The sequence below is a fragment of the Linepithema humile genome, chromosome 3 (genome assembly GCF_040581485.1).
Source record: "Linepithema humile isolate Giens D197 chromosome 3, Lhum_UNIL_v1.0, whole genome shotgun sequence".
NCBI classification, from domain to species: Eukaryota; Metazoa; Arthropoda; class Insecta; order Hymenoptera; family Formicidae; genus Linepithema; species Linepithema humile.
In genome coordinates this window covers 18,918,368-18,937,834 of record NC_090130.1, presented here as the reverse complement: position 1 = coordinate 18,937,834, position 19,467 = coordinate 18,918,368, and the positions used below count along the sequence as shown (strand labels likewise).

At 31.1% G+C, this 19,467-nt stretch overlaps 1 protein-coding gene and 1 pseudogene across 4 annotated transcripts in view; one reads left to right on the top strand and one right to left on the bottom strand.

The window, feature by feature from the left end:
- The window catches only part of LOC105677875 (uncharacterized), a 37,916-nt gene extending 33,909 nt beyond the window's left edge, over nt 1–4,007 (bottom strand). The window contains exons 1-4 of one of the 4 annotated variants that reach the window (XM_067352312.1): nt 2,993–4,007; nt 2,291–2,867; nt 1,379–1,460; nt 744–936 (exon numbers count right to left, since the gene is read on the bottom strand). In XM_067352312.1, coding sequence (XP_067208413.1) covers nt 744–745 — 2 coding nt within the window. In that variant the 5' untranslated portion in view covers nt 746–936; nt 1,379–1,460; nt 2,291–2,867; nt 2,993–4,007. Of the gene's footprint in view, nt 1–743; nt 937–1,378; nt 1,461–2,290 lie in introns of all 4 variants that reach the window. The other 3 variants (XR_010889444.1, XM_067352313.1, XM_067352314.1) reach the window with 3 other exon arrangements.
- On the top strand, nt 3,791–7,356 carry LOC105669358 (uncharacterized; annotated as a pseudogene).
- Nucleotides 7,357–19,467: the final 12,111 nt, after the last annotated feature.

Here is a 19,467-nt window from a genome sequence, read left to right as displayed (position 1 = left end):
TTACGCAAAAAATAAGGCTTTTTTGCTCGTGTTAAGTTTTTCCGATATTTTTAGTTATAGAGGGTTTCTCCAAATGTTGAGTTTCACAAAATGCGGTGTAGCTCCAGCACAAACTGAGATAATTAAATTCTGAAAAAAGATTCAAAAAGTGCATGTGAAGAGCTTTCTAATGGTGGATCACAACAGTCAATTACGCCAAAATGGGAGAGAAGCGTTTACATTTTTAAAGTCTTGACGGAAGCCTGTAGTTCCAAGTTTTCCTTAGTTAGTGAAACACATTCAAACTATGACTTGATAATGGAAAATGGTCTGTTGTGACCAATCATTAGAAAGCTCTTAACATGCGCCTTTTGAATTTTTTTTCAGAATTTAATTTTCTCAATTAGTGCCCGAATTACATTGCATTTTGTGAAGTTCATAATTTGGGAAAAACTGTATCTAAAAAATTTGGGGAAATTAAAAAAATGATAAGAATAAAAAAGTCTTATTTTTTGCATAGAATTTGAATCCTAAGTCAAAACATACACTTCCCAGTTGAAAATATCGAAATAGAGGTAGCATGCCCCCCAGAAAACCCGCAAAGGGCAATTTTTGGAGGTTAAAAATATTTTCATCGTAATCTACGGTATCTATGTACATAGTGTAATTTTTTTGCCCTGAAGCAAAATAATGCATTCTTTCCGAGATATTCAATGAGTACGTTTACGACAATCACTTTGTATATTAAAAAAAAGTGAACTTACATAACTCAAATTATAGCAACAGTCACAAATATTGACATTAAAAAGATAAGTATTTGATATATTTCGATTTTTATGTCGATTTTTCCTTCTGTGTTTAATGAGTTCGATGTAATTTTCTGAGTGTGTCCTGAATATATATTTTCATCGTATGTTTCATTTTGTATATGGGCTAACATATATTGCATTACAATACCTGAAAAAATAAATTGAATAAATAATCAATTATTTTATTTATATCTAATAGATAGTTCGTTAACACAAATTTTTTCTGAATTAATATTGGAAATAACAAAATTTTAGAAAGAACTTTTTTTACGTGATAGAAAGAATCACATTGTTATTTGAATAAAGTGAGCTTCTAAATTATTAAAATATATTTTTATTAAGTTTCTTCCTAATTAGGTCTATTAATATTTAAAGTCAGTATTAGTGAATCATTTAGAAAGAAATATAAGTAATTAACAAATGTATGTTTTGAATAGAAACACAGAAAATAATTCAACAAAAATGTAGATATTATATTTCACACTTAAAATATGTGACATGGAGAAAATAATTAACGTATAATTTGCTTATGTATGATGTAAACACACAATGTGTGATGTACATTATATCATATACAATCGCGTCATTACCAGCAATTATATATGAAAAGATCCATATTAATTCCATATTAATTGTAGGAAGCATTGTGAAATCCTATATGGTCTTTTCCTGCTAAAAAAAAAAAAATTTAATCTACAATTTTTTTAATTCTTCTTTATTTATACTTAGAATTATCATTATTGCAATACTTTATTGATTGTTTAAAATCAGTGATGTAGATATGTTAAATTTATGTAAAATAATGAGAAAGATTAATTTTTGTTTCGTCGCAAGTAAGAAATTTAGCGTCGAAATGCACGCAAAAGGAAAAATAAAGAATTTATAATATATATATGTATATACATATATGTTAATTAAGAAAACAAAATCGCGTGACCACCAACAAACGTTAATTGTTTCCATTAGTAATTTGTTATTAGTAACACTTCCATTAGTTATTAGTAACACTTTTCACGTTAAATTTTATTACACATTAAATTTAATTATTTAATAACGGGAACAATGTGAAATAGTTTTATATATATACGTTACACATATGATTCATAATTAATATTGTACACAAAATAAAACAGTACGTTTACCCTCTAGCAAAGGATAACTCTTTCCAGTATTAATCTTAATAATAAATGTCTTTTAAATTTTATTCTAATATACAAAGTGACATGATATTATTTAACATTACTTAATTTGAAACAATATGTAATAATTATCATATAAATGCTTGTTAATGTCGACGCGAGAGGATCGAAAGAAAGGTATAAAATTCTAAAGAAATTCGACAGAATATATTGTCATGTCGGCAGTGATTGCAATATAAATTTATCAATTAACATAATATATTCCAATATTGAAAACTCTCGACATAAATTAATAGCAAAGCCTTATTTAACCAATTTAATATAACAAGTATTAGCATTATAATATTACTATGTTCATCTTACCAGTTGTAAACTTTCGAACGTCTGTGTTTTCTGAAAGACAGCGTGACAATGAGAAGCAATCAGCTCATTACGTGCATACATATAATACTTGACTTTGATTTGTCCATTCACGTCAATCTTATTGGCTTCGGCAACAAATACGTTTCTCGTCATTCGCTATGTCTCTATAGCTCGCCGTATCTTCGTCGTTCACCTGTCTCGTTGCTTTATTCGCTTGACCACCATGTGTGCAAACGTTTTGCAATCTCATCTTTAATTGGGATTTATTGCCGGTAGTCGGGCCATCTTCCCGCCCTACGTCATCTTTATCGTTATGCTGCGACCCGTATTCAGACATCTTCGCCTTTGCAACTGTTCAACTTTTAATCCGCTATTGACAACTAAACTGTAACACTCACAATCTCGCGATTTCGACAACTGTTCAACTGTTCAACTTAACTACTTTGCTTCGCGGATTCGGAAATAGCAAGATTATGTACACGTGTCGATCCGGCTTACTTCGTATAATTTGCAGATAACTGTTTCGCCGATCCCGGCTGAGCCTCCAAAAAGTTCTGTAGGGTCATTGATGGAAACGCTATCATGCAATTAAAGAATACTTTATTATAAAAAATGAAATAAACATAAGGCGCGTTCTTTTACCGCGAGATCTCACACGAGATCTTATTACTACTACTACGACAAAGACTAAACTAAACTAACTTATCGTTATTATAATCGCTGCTAGGCGCGGGCGCGCAGCGTGCGCACGGCAACCGGATTTCCGATTCCTACATACATTTAAGACCTTTATATATTCAGTCAAATATAATATACAATTCATGTTTTTCGTATACTACGGCTGCTCACTCTTTTTTGTTTTATAAAAATGTATCTAATAGCTGTAACACGATCAACATTTAACTATCTGTTTATTTTACGTGCACATTTTCCAGGAAGCTTTAAATATTGCAATAATAATTTGCATCTGACAGTTTTCCCGTTAAATATCAACATATAATAGCTGAGTTATCTTTTTATCGTTTCATCAATGTACTAACGGATAAAAGATGATGTTCGCAACGTGTAATCACCAGTTCATATGTTTCGTTTGCATTATGAAATCACGCAAGGAATTATTGATGAAATGCTTTTGCACTACATTAGTTTTGCCATGTGATAACGTATCGACACGCCATCGAGACGCCCAGCAGCTTGAATGGAAAAATAGTATGATTGCATTCTGCAAATCGTGATAACGACTAGAATTGATTTGCTACGAATAATCGACGTAGAAAAAAATGTGTTGGAAGATGATCTTCGATTCGATCTACGTTAAAACCATTAAAAAACGGATATGCTGGAATGCATCTCTACGGCAGACCATAACAGGTATTTGCCTTCTATTAATAGGAAGGTTTTACGAATCAAAATTATAAATAATTGATGGACATTATTCATTGATATAATATTGGTGCTACACATTAGCATGTATTAATTTTCTCAGCTAAATTAATACTTTAAGGAATAAGTCGGTATGTGCATAAGATTTTATAAAGAGATTGCAAATGCTTTGTCTATTTATTTGCGTTATCTCGAACAATACGCAATCAGAGATTCATGATAATTATTTCTCTACAAAAAAACTACAAAAAAAATAGTATAAAAGTTATGAAAACGTGTAGAGATGTCTTTTTGGAGTGATTGTTATTCCTGGCTATATTGTCACAGTCCAAGATGAATGGCGTGATTTGGAAGAAAATGCAAGGAACTTTTGTGCCAATTTCGAGTATACCGATATATGCCATGATGCAACAAGAACGTTTTAGACAAAGTCGAGAACAGGAAACTCATAATTTTCAACTGCAAAACTTGACTTTAACATCTTTCGAGGTATGCTTCCATAAATCATACATATCCGATGTTTAGTCTCGAACATTTTTCGAGTTTACGCAATGTTCATATTTTTCGTTAAAATTAATTTGTTTAATTAATAACATGATAACTGCTTTTCAGAAATCGATAAGAGAAGATTTGAATATTTAAAGTAGTATTATCGTATGCGTATATAATAATCCTAAATTAGCAATCTATTACGTATTTTACGTATTTTAAATTCAAAAAAATAAATCGGCAAAAAATTAAATAATAATTTTGTTGTGATTGCATATTTTTAGGAAAAGAATTTCCTCGAATTCTATGACAATGATACAAAAGTAACAGGACTCTGCGATGATTTATGAACCTTGCTTTCGCTATTGCTGAATTTTACGTAAAGTTGCATTGATTAAATTGCTATTGTATTAGAAAATTAACTGTTGACAAAGATAAGAACATACAGTAATCAAAAAACACTTTTCTTATTTCTAGATTACAGCCAATTAGATCAATTAAAAGCAGCTTGGGTTTACTGAAAAATTAGAATTATCAGCATGGGTTATTAAGCATAATTTTTTGTAATGAGACTACTGTAAAGGTCCGTTTATACATATCCGTACTGTATCCGTACCGTGTCCGTACCGTACCGGCAAGATTCGATATGAGTATTTACACATATCCGGCTCGCATCCGTGAATATTTTGAAACATCAGTCTTGAGACATACATCTGAACTGTGAACATGGCAGAGCTATCGATAAACGAATTAGCGGTAATAATATTAATTTTAGACGAAGAGAAATCTTAAAAAAAAAAAAAAAAAACGGATTTTATGGGTTGATAAAGCATGGACAAAACGAAAAACGAAAGGTGAATTTTTTACATTTTACATATAAAGAATTGGTTGATGATGCAACTAAATTTTATCAATATTTTAGAATGTCAGAACATGCTTTTAATGTGTTACTCAATTTAATTGATAATAAAATACGAAAACAATATACAAAATGGAGAGAACCGGCTAGCGAAAACACGTTCCTACATATGTATAAATTTTTGAAGATAATTGTGTATTTTTTTTTCAAATAAAATAATGTTTAATGAATATAAAAATTTATTTGTAAAATAATATTTATCATGAGTAAAATTACCTGGTTGGTCAAGTTCTTGAGAAATACTCTGCCACAGTTTTTCTTTATAAATTCCATCAAGATATTTTGGATGGGAAAGATTGTATAATTCGATGTGTTGTTGCACTAATTCTATCAATTTTGTTGAAATAATTTTATCTTAATCCATTTCTTAATTTTAAAAGAATGCTCTCGATATCGCAGATTGATACAAAATGAGACTCAAAAATCTGAATGCTACACTGAAGCCTATTTACATTTGTCAGTACGTTCAGTGCCGTCCGATCCGTGAAAATATCGTCGTCAACGACATCTGCGGTGCCGGTACGGACACGGACGGCACGAATACGGAATAGTGTAAATACTTACATTTAATCATATGGAATCGAATCTAGCATCCGTGCACGGACGTGTACGGTACGGACACGGTACGGATACGGTACGGATATGTATAAACGGACCTTAATACCAAAAGTCGAAACATACAGTGCGCGACTTGTAGCTGTTGATTTTTCAATGCTTTTGTGGATGAACAGGTATATTTAAGTACTTAATTTTACGAACACATTTCTATCTTTTGAAACAATAAATAGAGAAAAAAATATGTAAATTTCTCAAAAGAGGGACATTTTATAAAATTTATTCTTGGCGACTCAATAAAAATTTAACTATGCTAAAAATTGCCATAATGATCTTGAATTTCGCAGCCAGCGATTGTAAATTCGTTAAGAAGGGATACACGATAGCACATGGATAGCAAAAGTGTTCTCTTGGCAAATATGGTGCATTATATTAACTATACATGTGTTGCTGAGTGTGTGCAGCTTTTGCTAACAAATTGTCATTGCACGACTCGAAGATAAATGTAAAAGCACAACTTTCGGCGATCACTTCTTCTATAACTTTGGAATGCTCTGCAAACAAAGCATGAATCATAAGTTTGGACATTTTATTCCCATTCATCAAGCTTATGTGTAATTTTCTTACGTGTATCTTTTTCTGAAGATTTATTAAGTTTCGAATCGCGTACGTTTTAGAACTCAGATTTTAATTATTACCAATACATATAATAATAATATCATTTTGGAAATACATAAAAACAACACATTGCTTGCCATTATCGAAACTTGTTTCCGCAGAAAATAGTATTTTACCATAATGAAAGATTCTAGTTTGAGTAATAATTATAATAGGCTACATTCCCGGCATTCTTGAGAAAAGATCAAGGATATTAGAAACCTCGCTGGGCCTTTTTTGTTCTGTATTGCACATGGCGTTTGGTGCTGTGCTGTTTATTTATATGGCAAAACGTATTTTTATACCACCATTCGATTGTCTCAATTCTATGGTAACTTATTCTAAATACAGTGTTGTGAATCTAAAGGGTTCAATTGCAGATATTGCGCTTTAGGTAAATAATAATTATAATTATTGATATATAATTATAATAATCACAATATTTATAATTCATTAATATATAATTTATTAACTTAGATTTCAAATTTTCTTCGAATATATTTGTTCTAATTTATAGGTAAGTACTCACGAAACTTTCGTACGAGTTAGAGGGGCAAAACGAGATATCGCTGTATCAACAGTCAAGGCAATGTTTAAATGTTCCACGAAAGGAGAATGTAACATTTTACTTCAAAGTGAAAAAATGAGTCTGAAGTAAGAGGAGATATGCCGTCTGACTCTGGTTGGAAGGCCCTACTTGCAAATGTGGATAGCTGCCAGTGTCGCAAAGAATTTCAAATATAAAAGAACTATTAATCTTGGATAACAAAAATGTCGACAGGAATTATAATATAATCATGATAATTGATTACATATGAATAAATGATTTTCATGAATAGGATACTTGAATTGATGGAAGTTGGATTTTTGAATGCATTGATAGAACGTCGGCTGCCAGTGCAAAACAGACAGTGCAAAACGATATTAATGTCTATAAAACGGAAGCGATCAGAATGGATCAAGTTTCTTTCGTAATTGAAGTGATGTGCTGTGGAATAATGATAGCTTTCATTATTCTCGTAATCAAAAAATCGTGTATGCTTATAAACTCAAGCAATCTTGACTACATTTTTACGCGTTGTTTAAGATCAAGGATCGATTTTTGGCATTGAACAGGTACCTACGGCTGCTCGCTTCAATCTATGGGCAATTATTGCACATTCAGACTTGGATAACGTTTGCACTTAAGAAGGACTTCCGCTACAGGAAAACTATTGACTCAGCGTAAGTGTCGCGCAAATAAATTAGTCATTATTTATATGTCCAATATTAAAAAAATTATTATATGAGTTAAATTTTGTTTTTACTGTTATTCTTCATTTTTCAAACATATCAAGTTCAACAAAATCGTATAATGGACGCTTTAAGGATCGTTGGCTAAATATCAGGCTAGAGAATAAAGAACAGGACAAGTTTAAAACGATCGATCTGCATCAAGTGCACTTGATTTTCCTAATACTCTGTTGCGGAACACTCATCTCATTTACAAAACTCATTCTAGAGAATATAAAATATTATTATGATACAAAGAATATAATTATGATTCGAAAATATTATTATGATTCGACGCAGATGTAGACGTTAAGAAATAAGCTTTGGATATATTTAGAGAAAACTGTACATGAAACTGAGAGAGGTTCAACTGCCTACATTTCCATTTGCCAACAGCTTCGTTTGCCCACAACATTTTGCCGACAGCTTCAATTGCCGACATTCCCGATTGCCTAGAGAGCGATTGCCTATAAGCATTATTGCGTACATTTAAAAATTAAAAATACAAACGTACGTTTGCACACAAGACATTATTGCACACATACACATTGCGCACATGACATTATCGTGCACATGACATTATTGCGCTTTGTGTAGAAACTCGTAAACCCATGTTGAACCTCGCTTTGTTTGAAATTTCACGCGTAGGCGGCGGAGGACTTTGCCCCTACGGGGCGAAGCCTCTCCCCCGCGTAAAACAAATTCGAAACATAATAAAATCATATATGGTTGAATTCAGCGTAAAAAATGCTACAACTTTTGTCATTACAAAAATTTTGAAATTTGAAAAAATAATAACAAGGGGTGGGGGTAAATTAAAAAAAATTTCATTTTTTGAAAATTTAACTACACAGTTATAAAGTCCATTACAAGCCATACAACTTCTATTTGAAATATTTTTTTATCTCCTACGGTTTTGGCGATAGTTACACACAAAGAAAAAAATCGTTTTTTTTTCAAAGGAGTGTTTGATCCCTTAAATTTGAGTTAGGGCCGCTATAAAAAAATACGTGTCTCCTCAAATTGTATGTTTTACAACATATTTCAAGGAAAATCAAATCGGGGGAGGGGACACTTGTGAACGTTCCCTTGTTAGTATTCTGTAGTTAGTGGACAGAAAGTGTACTTTGTGCACATTGGTGGAATCGGCAGGTATGTAATGTTTATAGAGAAGAAATGTCTAACACTTGGATTGAAGCTGACGATACGCTAATTAAAAAAAGACAATGGCCTAGAGGTGCTAAAGATGTTTTTGTCATTCTTACAGAAATTTGATCAAAAGTAATCTGTTTTTATATATGAAAAAACGCAATAACTTAGAAATACAAATGGTTTTTTATACCCTTTTTATGATCACTAATAATTTTCTTATAAAACATGTTGTAAAATATAAAAAAAAATTATTAGGTTTGTATATAAATTAAGATTTCTATAATCAAAAAGAGGATTGTCGTATTGAAAATATGACGGGAGTGATGGTGGGATATTATTACCATTATTTTTACTAAAAAAAAAGAATCATATTTATTAAAATTATTTTTACTAAAAAAAAGAAATGATATCTCACAAAAAAACCTTTTTTTTTAAAAAAGGTAAAAAAAGGGCGTCAAGTACACGCCTTGTTATATTAAAAAAAAGTTTTCCTCATAAAAAAACCTTTCCAAAAAATTGTTTTTTTTTTAAAAAGTTTTCCTCATAAAAAACCTTTTCAAAGAACTGTACTTTCAAAAATATATTATATTAAAAAAAAGTTTTTCTCACAAAAAACCTTTCCAAAAAAAGTTGTATATATCATAAAAAACTTTTCAAAAAGATTGTATTTCCAAAAATATATTATAAAAAAATCTTTTTAAACAAATTATATATATTTATTATAAAAAACCTTTCCAAAAAAATTGTACTTTTAAAAAAAGTTGTATATATTAAATAAAAAATTAAAATAAAAATAAATAAAAATAAAAATATATATTAAATAAAAATTTGCTACATATTCTATCTATAAAAGAGGTGATATCAGAAAATGACGCCAAGTTTAAATAAAGAACCTTTCAAAAAAAGTTGCATGTATATCTAATTATTTATTTAAAAATGATATTTATGTTTATATCTAGTTAATTCTTTTTAAGTATACTTTTTAAAATAATTGCATTTGTATCTAGTTATTTTTTTTATATCTGTATCTAGTTAAATAAAAAAATTTTTCAAATTTAATCAAAATAAAAAAATATTACAAAATTTCGCAAAAAACTTGGCGCTGCTATAAAATAGCCTTCATTGCTCTATAATATTTTAAGATGTATAATAATATTTTAAGGCTATTTTATAGCAGCGCCAAGTTTTTTGCGAAATTTTGTAATATTTTTTTATTTTGATTAAATTTAAAAAATTTTTTTATTTAACTAGATACAGATATAAAAAAAATAACTAGATACAAATGCAATTATTTTAAAAAGTATACTTAAAAAGAATTAACTAGATATAAACATAAATATCATTTTTAAATAAATAATTAGATATACATGCAACTTTTTTTGAAAGGTTCTTTATTTAAACTTGGCGTCATTTTCTGATATCACCTCTTTTATAGATAGAATATGTAGCAAATTTTTATTTAATATATACAACTTTTTTTAAAAGTACAATTTTTTTGGAAAGGTTTTTTATAATAAATATATATAATTTGTTTAAAAAGATTTTTTTATAATATATTTTTGGAAATACAATCTTTTTGAAAAGTTTTTTATGATATATACAACTTTTTTTGGAAAGGTTTTTTGTGAGAAAAACTTTTTTTTAATATAATATATTTTTGAAAGTACAGTTCTTTGAAAAGGTTTTTTATGAGGAAAACTTTTTAAAAAAAAAACAATTTTTTGGAAAGGTTTTTTTATGAGGAAAACTTTTTTTTAATATAACAAGGCGTGTACTTGGCGCCCTTTTTTTACCTTTTTTAAAAAAAAAGGTTTTTTTGTGAGATATCATTTCTTTTTTTTAGTAAAAATAATTTTAATAAATATGATTCTTTTTTTTTAGTAAAAATAATGGTAATAATATCCCACCATCACTCCCGTCATATTTTCAATACGACAATCCTCTTTTTGATTATAGAAATCTTAATTTATACAAACCTAATAATTTTTTTTTATATTTTACAACATGTTTTATAAGAAAATTATTAGTGATCATAAAAAGGGTATAAAAAACCATTTGTATTTCTAAGTTATTGCGTTTTTTCATATATAAAAACAGATTACTTTTGATCAAATTTCTGTAAGAATGACAAAAACATCTTTAGCACCTCTAGGCCATTGTCTTTTTTTAATTAGCGTATCGTCAGCTTCAATCCAAGTGTTAGACATTTCTTCTCTATAAACATTACATACCTGCCGATTCCACCAATGTGCACAAAGTACACTTTCTGTCCACTAACTACAGAATACTAACAAGGGAACGTTCACAAGTGTCCCCTCCCCCGATTTGATTTTCCTTGAAATATGTTGTAAAACATACAATTTGAGGAGACACGTATTTTTTTATAGCGGCCCTAACTCAAATTTAAGGGATCAAACACTCCTTTGAAAAAAAAACGATTTTTTTCTTTGTGTGTAACTATCGCCAAAACCGTAGGAGATAAAAAAATATTTCAAATAGAAGTTGTATGGCTTGTAATGGACTTTATAACTGTGTAGTTAAATTTTCAAAAAATGAAATTTTTTTTAATTTACCCCCACCCCTTGTTATTATTTTTTCAAATTTCAAAATTTTTGTAATGACAAAAGTTGTAGCATTTTTTACGCTGAATTCAACCATATATGATTTTATTATGTTTCGAAATCACATCTTTCAAAAATGAGTCATCAGTATCACATTATATGCGTCGCGCTGCATGACCGTTTATACCGCACTTGTGTTGTGCATAGTCGCAAAACAAATATAAAAATGACATGTTATTATATATTTGAGAAAGAAAAGTTAACTAAAATTGTTGCTAAAGCATCTCTTTCACATTACACTCTTATAGATAATCGCTGCATTTCGTGCGCAGCGCGTTGTCATATGCAAGTTAGCTATCAGCGCATATTACACTTTGAAGTTTTGCTTGCAGTGACCACGGGAAAATAATTTATGAAACGAAAACAGTGAATGAATCAATCTATTCAACATATATCTACCCTGACTCTACCTTCTTGGCCCGACTTGACTGAGAATGAAATAAAATATAAAATTCTGTACAGTTTACTCTTTTTCAATAATTTTAATATACTGTGATTCTACATGCTATTACATTCCACTAAATTACTACGATTTTTTTAAACTATGGTATATAAAATGTATATTATAAGTATAATTATAATATATATAAATAAGCTTATATATATATAAAAGCTTATTTATTGTATCAATATATTATAATTATACTTATAATATACATTTTATATTTCAAGATTTTATATACCATAGTTTAAAAAAATCGTAATAATTTAATAGAATGTAATAGTATGTAGAATATATCGCAGTATATTAAAATTATTGAAAAAGAGTATGTACAGAATTTTATTCATTGTCAGTCAAGTCGGGCCAAGAGAGTAGAGTCAGGGTGGATATATGTTGAATAGATTGATTCATTCACTGTTTTCGTTTCATAAATTATTTTCCCGTGGTCACTGCAAGCAAAACTTCAAAGTGTAATATGCGCTGATAGCTAACTTGTATATGACAACGCGCTGCATACGAAATGCAGCGATTATCTATAAGAGTGTAATGTGGAAGGGATGCTTTAGCAACAATTTTAGTTAACTTTTCTTCCTTAAATATATGATAACATGTCATTTTTATATTTATTTAACGACTATTGCGCAACACAAGTGCGGTATAAACAATGCGTCATGCAGCGCGACGCATATAATATGATACTGATGACTTATTTTTGAAAGATGCGATTTCGGAACATAATAAAATCATATATGGTTGAATTTAGCGTAAAAAATGCTACAACTTTTGTCATTACAAAAATTTTGAAATTCGAAAAAATAATACCAAGGGGTAAGAGTAAATTAAAAAAAATTACATTTTTGAAAATCCAACTACACAGTTATAAAGCTCATTACAAGCCATACAACTTCTACTTGAAACATTTTTTTATATCTCCTACGGTTTTGGCGATAGTTACACACAAAGAAAAAACTCGTTTTTTTCAAAAGGGTGTTTCACCCTTTAAATTTGAGTTAGGGCCGCTATAAAAAAATACGTGTCTTCTCAAATTGTATGTTTTACAACATATTTCAAGGAGAATCAAATCGGGAGGGGACACTTGTGAACGTTCCCTTTAAGAGTGTTGTCAGCATGTGTGTTGCTACACTTCTGCACTTCAAGACGAGAAAAATTTTTTTTATAAAGAATACTATTATTTTGATATACACTATCTCTATTTGTCTCCACAACACGTTACATATACATTTTACGACCGATATTAATTATATCAATGTGATTAGTGTCATCAAAGCTGCGAGCTGACAGGTCTGAGCGCCGCCATGTTGAAAAAGGATAGACATCTTTTAGAAAAAGAAAGGAAAGAAAAAAGACGCTCTTATGCGGGAATTGACATTTCACGGGATGTAGAAAAGGACAACCATGTCGCATTTTGATGCTTCTAGTTGACAAAGGAAAAACTTATATATTAGAGAAGGATGACGAACAGACGACGACGACCAAGACTTACATAGATTTCGGCATATTTTGACTTTGGCAAACTTTGGCAAACTTTGGCAATTAATATAGTTTTTTAGAAAGCATGTACAAAAAAAGTAAAGATACTTTTATTATGTAAATCGCATGTGCTCTATCGATTGAGCCTATTATAAATTCGATCGGTCCACGCATTATTGAGATATGAAAATCTCGACTCCTATCAGCTCATGTGCTCGCGTAAAGATACACGGTCGGTCTTGCGCTGCGCGTGAACTTGGCGCGAGACACTACCGTGTCTCTTGATAAATAAATGCAAATGCCAACGAAAGCGCGCGCCGCGCGGCTTCTCAGCGCCATCAGCGCACCTAACGTCAGAAATCGGAACATGGACATTTTAGCTGGACATTTTTATCGTACTATTTTAGACATTTCGACTTTGGACTATTATAACTTTTTTTCTACAGCACCTACAGTAAAAACAAGCATACTTTTCTTATGTAATTTGGGTATGCGCTATCGATTGAGCCTAACAACAACTCAATCGGCCCAGCCGTTATTGAGATCCGATAATCTCGGCTCGTCTCAACTTTCGGGCTCGCGTAAAGATACACGGTCGGTCTTGCGCTGCGCGTGAACTTGGCGCGAGACACTACCGTGTCTCTTGATAACAAATCTCTTGATAACAAATCCTACTCAGGTTATACCTAACAAGGTAAATCTAACAAGGTTAACCAAGATTCACAAACAAAGTTATAAACCCATGTTGAACCTCGTTTTGCATGGAAAAATATGCGCAATAATATTACGTGTGCAATGTGTATGTGTCAATAATGTCTTGTGTGCAAACGTACGTTTGTATTTTTAATTTTTAAATGTGCGCAATAATGCTTGTAGGCAATCGCTCTGTAGGCAATCGGGAATGTCGGCAATTGAAGCTGTCGGCAAAATGTTGTGGGCAAAAAAAGCTGTTGGCAAATGGGAATGTAGGCAGTTGAGACCCTCCCCATGAAACTATATATGTAGAAAACCGAATATTAATTTTTTTAGCGAATTTCTTTCTCTGTTTCTTCATAATTTATTTCGAGAGGGGTTCAACTGCCTACATTCCCATTTGCCAACAGCTTCGTTTGCCCACAACATTTTGCCGACAGCTTCAATTGCCGACATTCCCGATTGCCTACAGAGCGATTGCCTACAAGCATTATTGCGCACATTTAAAAATTAAAAATACAAACGTACGTTTGCACACAAGACATTATTGCACACATACACATTGCACACATGATATTATTGCGCACATACACATTGCACACATGACATTATTGCGCACATACACATTGCACACATGACATTATTGCGCACATACACATTGCACACATAATATTATTGCGCACATTTAAAAATTAAAAATACAAATGTACGTTTGCACACAAGACATTATTGCACACATACACATTGCGCACATGACATTATTGCGTTTTGTGTAGAAACTCGTAAACCCATGTTGAACCTCGCTTTGTTTGAAATTTCACGCGTAGGCGGCGGAGGACTTCGCCCCTACGGGGCGAAGCCTCTCCCCCGTGTAAAACAAATAACAAATCCTACTCAGGTTATACCTAACAAGGTAAACCTAACAAGGTTAACCAAGGTTCACAAACAAAGTTGTAAACCCATGTTGAACCTCGTTTCGCATGAAAAGAATATGCGCAATAATATTATGTGTGCAATGTGTATGTGCGCAATAATGTCATTTGTGCAATGTGTATGTGTGCAATAATGTCTTGTGTGAAACGTACGTTTGTATTTTTAATTTTTAAATGTGCGCAATAATATTATGTGTGCAATGTGTATGTGCGCAATAATATTATGTGTGCAATGTGTATGTGCGCAATAATGTCATGTGTGCAATGTGTATGTGCGCAATAATGTCATGTGTGCAATGTGTATGTGCGCAATAATGTCATGTGTGCAATGTGTATGTGTGCAATAATGTCTTGTGTGCAAACGTACGTTTGTATTTTTAATTTTTAAATGTGCGCAATAATGCTTGTAGGCAATCGGGAATGTCGGCAATTGAAGCTGTCGGCAAAATGTTGTGGGCAAACGAAGCTGTTGGCAAATGGGAATGTAGGCAGTTGAGACCCTCCCATTTATTTCTATTTCCTTTTTAATATATACTAATTATTTTTCTATTAGATACACAATTTATATTACAGTTGTATCGAAAAATTGTAGCACATAACCTTATAGAATTGACCTTCACTATTCCAACGCACGCATTAGTTTTGCCATGACAATGTATCAATGTGCTATTAAATCATGACATTTCGCAGATCGTGATAACAAATAAAAGTAATTAGTTTATAAATTTAAAACATAAGAACATAATAAAATTTATAATTATAGTGAATATGTTAAAAAATGTAATTTTGTTTACTATAAAATATAGATAATAGATACATAAATATATATAATAGATACATGAATGAATAGATATACATAGATATATAGATATGTATATAGATACATAGATTTATAATCATATTCATAATTTTATAACACAAAACAAATAATTATACGTCAGATCTATATTACGCCACTTTTCTTGGATATATCTTTTAGTAAACTAAAATAGTCAAAATTAAGACTGCCATTATTGTTGATTGGTACTTGAACGCCATTATCATCATACTCATTTCTATCATGTCACCTTCTGGGGGAGGATGAATCTATATAAACAATTATAACATTCACATGAGAAAAGAAATTGTCTAGTTTTGCTGTGATCATTATATTGTATATTTTTAATAAATTAAACGCAATTTGAAAACGGTGAAAAATTAATTATATATACTAATACTAAAAATAATATCAATAAAACTTACACTATTTTTTTCAGTTTAGTTGACTTGTCAAATGATGTTCATCTTTAATATGGTCATTGAAATACGTTCTAATAGCAACAGAAATGCTTCGATGACAAATTTTACATTTTACTTCAATCGTGACTTTTGGTATGTTTCTTGGTACATAGTCAACTCTAAAATGTATGTTTTTAATTGTTTTTTAGAATGCGAGCGTAAATAATCTTCTAAATTTTTAAATAAAAATAAAACATTCTTATCATAAATAATGCATTTCACGCAAATGAGTTAAAATATGAATATTTTTCTTCAAAAATAAAATTTTTTTGTATTTTTTATATGTAAAGATTATAAGGTGGACATCTCTTTAACAATACGTAACAATCTTTTAGTGACACAAACGTTGTGACAGTTTCAAGCGATAAAATGCGATCTGATGAACCAACTGGGTCATGTGTTTCTTGCGTATTTTTTAATTTGTCGGAGTGTGTCTTTCTTATATGAACATCCAGATACTTCTAAATAGAAAGAAGAAAGTTGTCGTGACAAATATTACACTCCACCACAAAATCATTTCGTTGTGTCCAATATTTCCGTGCCCAACTATGAAGTATATGATTTTTCAATTCTTCTTTAGAATGCGAATTTAAGTGATCTTTTAAATTTTCACATTTAGATGTTGACAAAAATTTTGCATGACAGATTATACTGTTGCGTCCTCGCCGTTTTGATTTTCATCGCCCGATATTGCGTTTGACAGCTGATAGAACCGCGATCAATATATTGATTTGCGGAGTTAATAAAAGAGGATAGTTGCTAAGAAATAGTAAATGTTTAACAGTTACTAGGATATTGTAAATAAACAAGTTGTTGCTAAGAGAATGTAAACAAGGAGACAGATGTCAGATTTTCGGGAGCTGCAGAAAAGTGCGGACGTGTTTCTGCTAGCTCAGCGGTGTACCATTTTAACGAGCTTGTTCTGTGTTTTACCCTTCAGTGGTTGAGTGAAATAAAGTTCTGTTGTGTTCGTAAAAGTGTTCTTTCTTTCGTGCGTGCCGTTTGTAACGGAAAGACCGTTCGCGGGCGCAACAATACATTGTAAAAATAATTGGTCTGAATACTTGAAATACATCTATGGCCATTTTTTTAGTTTTCTCTCTTCTTCGTGATTCCAAATTTTTTTATGCAGTTGTTCTATATGACGTTTAAAGCTTCCATTATTTACATAATAATATTTAATTTCACAAAACTTGCACTGTGCTTCAAAATCCGTCAATTTTATATAATATTCCCATATATGTTTTTTAGTTGCAATATCTAGTGGCATAAAAGTTATGTTTGTTTCAAGTGATGAAACACGTTCTGACGAATCAACAGGGTCATGTGTTTCTTGCATATTTGTCAATTTGTCCAAATGTTTCTTTCTTATATGAGAATCGAGATATCTTCGAATAGCAAGAGACACGTTGTTGTTACAAATATTACACTCCACCATAAAATCATTTCGTTGTGTCCAATATTTCCATGTCCAATTTTGAAGTATATGATTCTTCCGTTGTTCTTCACACTGTAAAAAATTGCCTAAAAATTCAGACATATTTTTGTCTGAATTTTCAGATCTGGGTGCCTGAAAGTAATTTCAGATAATTTGTCTTAATTATCAGAGTAGTTTCTCTGAAAGTTCAGAATAGTGGCGCGTCTGTCCGAAAAATTTAGAATTAGTGTCCAAAAAATTAGACAACATATTTGAAAGCAGCATCTGTCTAAAATTTCAGACATGCTGTGGTTTTATAACCCGATGCGTGGATGTTCGCGCAGTAGCGAAGACGCAGTAGCAGTGTAACAAATGCAGTTGAAGCAGTCTCAACTGACATCGCGTCGTGGAATCCATTACGGAATATTAGTTAGGTTGATAGCAGAGAACGAGATGTAAGTCGTAGTCGTGGACGTATGGTAAGGCAGAGAAAAACGTAAGTCGTGAAAAGTTATTGTGTGGATACGTTTCACGACTTACGTTTTTCTCTGCCTTACCATACATCATCCACGACTACGACTTACATCTCGTTTTCTGTCATTAGTCTTACATCCGAAAAGTTTTATGATTACGTGGTGTTTGTGTTTTTTAATGAAATATATGTATACCAGTAAGAAACAAGTTTGAATAAGTATGATTTTTTTAAAATACTAACAATATATTTTGGTTTAAAGTATACTCAATGATGCTATGTTTCCTACCGAGCTCCCGACTCCCGAGCCCCACGCAAGCGAGAACATGTACGCGCTTCTCGCTTGCGTGGGGCTCGGGAGTCGGGAGCTCGGTAGGAAACATAGCATCATTGAGTATACTTTAAACCAAAATATATTGTTAGTATTTTAAAAAAACCACATCTAAATTCTGACAAAAGTGTTTGAATATTCAGGCATTGAGATCAGAAATATTCAGACAACTGTAGCTAGAAATTCAGACAACTGTAGCTAGAAATTTAGACAACTGTAGCTAGAAATTCAGACAACTGTGATCAGAAATTCAGACAATTGTGGCTAAAAATTCAGACAACTGTGGCTAGAAATTTAGACAACTGTGACTAGAAATTCAGACAACTGTGGCTAGAAATTCAGACAATATTTTGTCCGAAAATTCAGACAATGTGACTGTAAGAAAACTTCAAACACTTTTGTCTGAATTGTCAGTCAGTAATTTTTTACAGTGCAGAATGCGAATTCAAGTGATCTTCTAAATCTTCAGATTTCGATGTAGACGGAACATTTGCATCACAGATAATACATTGTGAAAATAATTGATTTGAATACTTGAAATACATTCATGGCCGTTTTATTAGTTTTCTCTTTTCTTCGTATTCCCGAATTTTTTCATGATGTTTTTTTATATGTTTTTTAAAGTTTGCATCTTCCACATACATAAATTTAGTTTTACAAAACTTGCACTGTGCTTCAAAATCTGTCAACTTTATATAATATTATTCCCATATATGTTTCTTAGTTGCAATATCTAGTGGCTGAAATATTACGTTCGTTTCAAGTGATGAAACACGTTCTGACGAATCAACTGGGTTATGTGTTTCTTGCATATTTTTCAATTTGTCCAAATGTTTATTTGTTATATGAAACGTCAGATATTTTACAATAAAAAGAGTTACTTTGGCGTGACAAATATTACACTGTACCACAAAATCATTTTTTTGTGCCAAATATTTCCGTTTCCAATTTTGAAATATATGATTCTTCCGTTGTTCTTCAGAATGCGAATTCAAGTAATTTTCTAAAACTTCAGATTTAGATGTAGACAAATAATTTTGATTACAGATAATACATTGTGAAAATAATTGGTT